This window comes from Bactrocera neohumeralis, chromosome 2, assembly GCF_024586455.1.
Source record: "Bactrocera neohumeralis isolate Rockhampton chromosome 2, APGP_CSIRO_Bneo_wtdbg2-racon-allhic-juicebox.fasta_v2, whole genome shotgun sequence".
Classification (NCBI taxonomy): Eukaryota; Metazoa; Arthropoda; class Insecta; order Diptera; family Tephritidae; genus Bactrocera; species Bactrocera neohumeralis.
In genome coordinates this window covers 8,070,862-8,076,861 of record NC_065919.1, presented here as the reverse complement: position 1 = coordinate 8,076,861, position 6,000 = coordinate 8,070,862, and the positions used below count along the sequence as shown (strand labels likewise).

Sequence of the window (6,000 nt, the reverse complement as noted above, 5' to 3'; positions counted from 1 at the left end):
ATTTGTTTAATTTCTGTTGATTATAATATAGTCCCATTTTGAAAATTATAAGGTAATTCTTTAAATATTTCGATTGGTGTGCCATCTATTGGAGTTTTTGCACGCTTTTTATTTCTTTTAATGAAAGAAGACGGATGGGCATTATTAAAGATGACACATGCATAAAGTGGTGGGAAGTAGGCCGCTGGAACAGCTTCTATGTTCCTGTCTAATATTATCTAGAACTTGCTTTAAATATGTAGGAGCTTCAGAGTTCAAGAAACTAGATGAAATATATAAATTAGAAACCAAGTAGCTCTTAAAGTTCGCAAAAAGTGTTGACGTATGTATGACGAATACTTAAGCTCAAATTAACCTCCATCTGGTATTACTAAAGATCAGTCGGTCTATGGGATTGAAAAAATAACGAATTTAAGGATGCTTTTTCAATGTCTGATCGGCCAATGTGAATGGTTAATTAAGATGTCCGCTTAATAGAGCGTCCATTTAATAGAGCTTTCACTTTATTTTTTTATTTATTAATTGTTTTTACTACCCTAAATTTTGCTAAAATCGGTTCAGTAGTTTGGGAGTTCAACGCGGACAAAGAACGTGAACGTCATTTTTATATATAAAGATATATAACCTAACTTAACCTATATTTTTTGTCGCCTGTCTTTGATAACATTGGAACTTTTGCTTTGGGGAAAGCACGATGATGCTTTAAGTCTATTCTAAACAGCCGATAGATTTTTATGAGATTAAAATGTAAATTTTTTAGTATCTTACTTCCACATTTTTCAAGTCATCAATATTTTGAGCTTCATATTTTTTCCTATGGTCAGACTTCCAACAGTGGAGTTATGAACTTGTATAGAAATTTGTTTTAGATTTAAGTCAAAATGTTTAATTCGAGAGCCAGGCTTAAGCACTGAGGAATTTTTGTGTGTATTATGAACTTTTCTACTTATTTTGTTTTTCATTTTGAAAACGTTTTTAGCATTTAACAAAGTTTAGAGGCTAGTTTAAACGCTTTGAAACTTTTTACCTGATTATGTACTTTTTTTGAGCGATGTTTTTTTTTTCTAAACAACTTTACGGGTTAGCTTGAGAGCATAGCTTGAACGCTTCGAAATTCTTTAGTAACTTAAAATCTCTTCTTTTTTTACATTTTATCTCACCATTTTCCACCTACGAGTTGGAATAACTCCACCCTGCATTAAATTGACACAATATTCAATGCTGACCTGTGTTTAAGTGCAGACGTCTTTTCGTGTCACACGAAACTGCTTTGGTTAAACAATGCCTCATGTTATATTGTTATATAATATATATATATGTATATAAGTACATGTTCCAAATGTGTGTAAGTAATGAATATTGAAACAATGTTTGCTACCACAAAACCTAAACATTTCATTAAATGCACAGAATATTTAATGAATTTTATTTGTATGAGGGGATGGCAACACATAACGGCACAACGCACAGCTGCAATTGTTGCATCAAAGCCAATTTGGCCAAAAACCAACTGTTGGCTTAATGACAAAAGGGTGGTGGGTTACAGGCTCCCAAAGCACATTTATCGTGTCACAGTGGCGCACAGGTACACACACGCTCACACATACATGCACATAAATATTTATGTGGTTAACATACAGTTGGAATGTGATATGTAAATATGTAAATTATTTAGATTAAAAAACGGAAATGCGAACACACATGTTTTCAAAATAACGGCAACAACAGCAACAAGAGGGATTTCAAGGCAAACGACATTGCATATTTCCCGAGTGGCCTGCGACAAGGCGCACCTCGACAACAATTTCCATTAACAAAAACAAAGCCATTGAAACAACACATGAGCGCTTGTACACACATATGTTTATACAAACATTTATAGCCATGTACATATGTATGTACTTGTGTTAGCATACTTAATAAAAAATGCGAGCACACTAACGGCGGCGCTTATGTCCGCCAACAAATGGCAAATAAGAGCGTTACACAAACAATTAATTTTTTGTTTGTTGTAGTTATTGTTGTTGTGCTCATGTTACACGTACAAGTTATGCGAAGCATGCAGCATGTTCGGCGGAGTTCCCCACGGCGGCTACGCCCCACGAAATCGCTGTCGCCTCCCGCACCAGCCAAACGAAAAACAACAAAGTCGCGTAGAAAATTAAATTGAGAAACGTGGCAGCTTCCTAACCACAACAACTAACCGGGCGCAGAGTGATCGAATGGCGACAGAGCCAGCCAAAAAGCACACGGGACACAGCGGCAAAAAGGCTGCAGCCAGCAGTGCGAGTTGCTATCAAAACCGCGGCTTTGTTGGCAAATTTATTTAGCTGCCGCTTGTATTCCCACAACGTATGTTGCCGTCGCACCGCTAGCTGCATGGGAGAGAGTGTGCCTGTGGCGGTCGGTGGCAGCAACAAGAGTCGTACGCATTTGTTTTGCGCCGTGTTGCATGTGTCGCACTGCTTGTTGGCAACAAATATTGCCACACGCGCACGCACACACATTTCTTTCGACGCCCGCGCTGTCATTCATGGCGTTGGCGCACTAAGCGAATTTTCATGTTGTTGCAACAATGCGTAACATGAGCAACTTAGCGCCTTTGTACATGCGCGCACACATGCATACACGCACTGACGCATGATGATTTCATCACTGGTCGGGCGCGTCTGTCACTTGCATGACCAAAATCAATGAGGCAGCATGTGTTGCTGCGCCTAAATGCCACAGCCGCAGCTTTGGACAATTCTGCAGCTACGCTACGTAACAGCATAGCAGCATGCTTGTGGCATGTGGCGTTTGATATGTGGCATGTAGCAGGCAACGCGGCAACGCATGTGACACTAGTGCCTATGTCTGTAGGTATGCGCGTGTGTTTGGCATGCGTCAAAAGGGGTTTGCTAAGTAATCCAATGTGTTCGCCATGGCACGCAGGCGCAAATTGCTCGTTAGCCTACCCGTTGCGCCACTGCTGAAATGTGGCTCACATCTTCCACGCCATCAAAGTGGGATTTGTCAACATGCGGCTCATGATTCCTTTCATTTCTGCCATGTTGAATGTGCTTTTAATTGTCGAGGGGCGGCGCTCTTCGGCACTCAGGAGCACACGAGACGTGTCGAGCGGAGATGAAAGTGCAGAGGCGCACAACTTCTAATCATTTATTTCTGCTGATTGATATGTGTATGGCAGTACAGTGCTTGGTTGGTTGGTTAGTTGGTTGCGCGCTGGTTTTGTCCGTTATGGTTCGAAGGTGTGCAAATGCAAAATGAGGCGACTAATTTGACTGATTTGTGAAAAGCAGCCAAACGCGTCTTCCCACTTTGCAGCAGATTAATAGAGAGGGATTTTCTGAAAATCAATGCAACTGGTTAGATGAAGTGCTTGTTGTTTGTTTGGGTTTTGACTTGTGAAAGAGTTGAGCGGCAAGGCGAATAACTAAAGGCGGTACGAATGAGAAAGAATACATTTTTAATTTATTTAGTTTCATTTTCAAATTATCTTATCGAAATCACCAAAAAATTATGTTCGCGATCTATTCCTCTGATTGAGCTTTTCCGATTTTTCTTTATCTTTGAAATTAATATTCAAGCTTTCTAATCTCGAAAGAAGCCATTACTGAACTAATGTTCTCTTCAGATGAGTTCAAACTCCAAATCCACAGACCAGAGATGAAAGAGAATGCAACCCGTAAGCTTACTTAAGACACTAGGCTTGTATTTATCTGCATTTTGTTGCATTTCAGAGGTATTGATGAACTTCTTATTCTTCCTCGGCCGTTTTTCGTCTGCTTGAGAAGGAAACCAAATCTAATCCACATGGTGGTTGACATCTTTTCGCAAATCTTATAGTTTTTGAAGAACTCAATGAAAATATTGGTAGTCGATAAAGTCTTTTCGTATTTTTAATCAAATTTCAGCATATATTTTTTTATATTTATAATGATAAATAAATAAACGAATATGTACCATTTTGGTCGACCACTTTTTGCCATTTTTCCGCTGAAGACATCAATCCATCAATGTGAAACTTTCATCAGTGTAAATCGAAACTTCGAAATTTCCAGAACGGAAGCGAGCGAACCACTGTTGTGCTACACGCACTGATATAGCATCGTCTCCGTAAACTTCACAAATTTCATTGGTGACTTGCGAGGCATTCTTCCATTTAAAAAGAAAAAAATTCAAAATATACCGAATTTCTTCGTTATTTTCACTCATTTTTGAACAGCTGCAACTTTTTTCCAACTTCTCCGAATTTAATTCGGTTTTTGGATGAATGAAGCTTAAAATCTCACATTTCCAACACTGTTCCAACACAATGCAATGTGTTTGGTAGCACAGGGGATATACGGTTGCAACAACATCTATTAACAAATTACGAAAATACTTTTTCGACTGCCCAATATTTGATCTTTTTGCTCTCTCCGAGGTAATCGTAGTATTATGTATAATCTAAATCCTCTTGGTTAAAGTTTTCCCCAGTTTTCATTATCTAAACAAGGTTTATTAAATTTGCCACAAAGTTTGTATCACCCATAAGGAAAAAATAGTGAGCCTAAAGTTCAACTTTTGTAGAACCCCCAAAGGTGATCTATTGACCGATGCCCAGAGCACACTAAAATTATGGAGGGAACACTTCTCCAGCCTGCTGAATGGCAGTGAACGCACAACGCCAGGAGAAGGCGAACCCGATTTCCCAATCGATGACGATGGAGCAGACTTTCTATTTCCTGACCATGAAGAAGTTCGAATAGCAATTACCCGCCAGAAGAGCAACAAAGCGGCGGTGGCCGAAGTATTGCCGACCGAGCTATTCAAACACGGCGGCGAAGAACTGATAAGGAGCATGCATCAGCTTCTTTGTAAAATATGGTCGGACGAAACCCAATGCCCAACGATTGGAATTTGAGTGTGCTATGCCCAATCCATAAAAAAGGAGACCCCACAATCTGCGCCAACTACCGTGGGATTAGCCTCCTCAACATCGCATATAAGGTTCTATCGAGCGTATTGTGTGAAAGATTAAAGCCCACCCTCAACAAACTGATTGGACCTTATCAGTGTGGCTTCAGACCTGGTAAATCAACAACCGACCAGATATTCACCATGCGCCAAATCTTGGAAAAGACCCGTGAAAGAAGAATCGACACACACCACCTCTTCGTCGATTTCAAAGCTGCTTTCGACAGCACGAAAAGGAGCTGCCTTTATGCCGCGATGTCTGAATTTGGTATCCCCGCAAAACTAATACGGCTGTGTAAACTGACGTTGAGTAACACCAAAAGCTCCGTCAGGATCGGGAAGGACCTCTCCGAGCCGTTCAATACCAAACGAGGTTTCAGACAAGGTGACTCCCTATCGTGCTACTTCTTCAACCTGCTTCTGGAGAAAATAGTTTGAGCTGCAGAACTAAATAGACAAGGTACAATCTTCTATAAAAGTGTACAGCTGCTGGTGTATGCCGACGATATTGATATCATCGGCCTCAACACCCGCGCCGTTAGTTCTGCTTTCTCTAGGCTGGACAAGGAAGCACAGAAAATGGGTCTGGCAGTGAACGAGGGCAAAACGAAATATCTCCTGTTATCAAACAAACAGTCGTCGCACTCGCGACTTGGCACTCACGCCACTGTTGACAGTCATAACTTTGAAGTCGTAGATAATTTCGTCTATCTTGGAACCAGCGTAAACACCACCAACAATGTCAGCCTAGAAATCCAACGCAGGATTGCTCTTGCCAACAGGTGCTACTTCGGACTGAGTAGGCAATTGAATAGTAAAGTCCTCTCTCGACGAACAAAAACTAAACTCTATAAGTCGCTCATAATTCCCGTCCGGAAGGACCAAGTGGAGAAGGACCTGGCTTCGCTTGGAATATCCAATTGGCGCCACGTAGCGAAAAGAAGAAACGACTGACGCGCTGTTGTTAACTCGGCTACAATCGCGTAAGCGGTGTCTACGCCAATTAAGAAGAAGAAGAAAGTTCAACTTTTTAGATAT

At 40.6% G+C, this 6,000-nt stretch overlaps 1 protein-coding gene across 1 annotated transcript in view; it reads left to right on the top strand.

Moving 5' to 3' along the window:
- Nucleotides 1-2,693: 2,693 nt before the first annotated feature.
- LOC126751014 (probable serine/threonine-protein kinase DDB_G0267686) overlaps nucleotides 2,694-6,000 on the top strand; it is a 166,702-nt gene continuing 163,395 nt past the window's right edge. Inside the window, 1 exon segment of the mRNA XM_050460903.1 lies at nucleotides 2,694-2,862. Coding sequence (XP_050316860.1) covers nucleotides 2,694-2,862 — 169 coding nt within the window.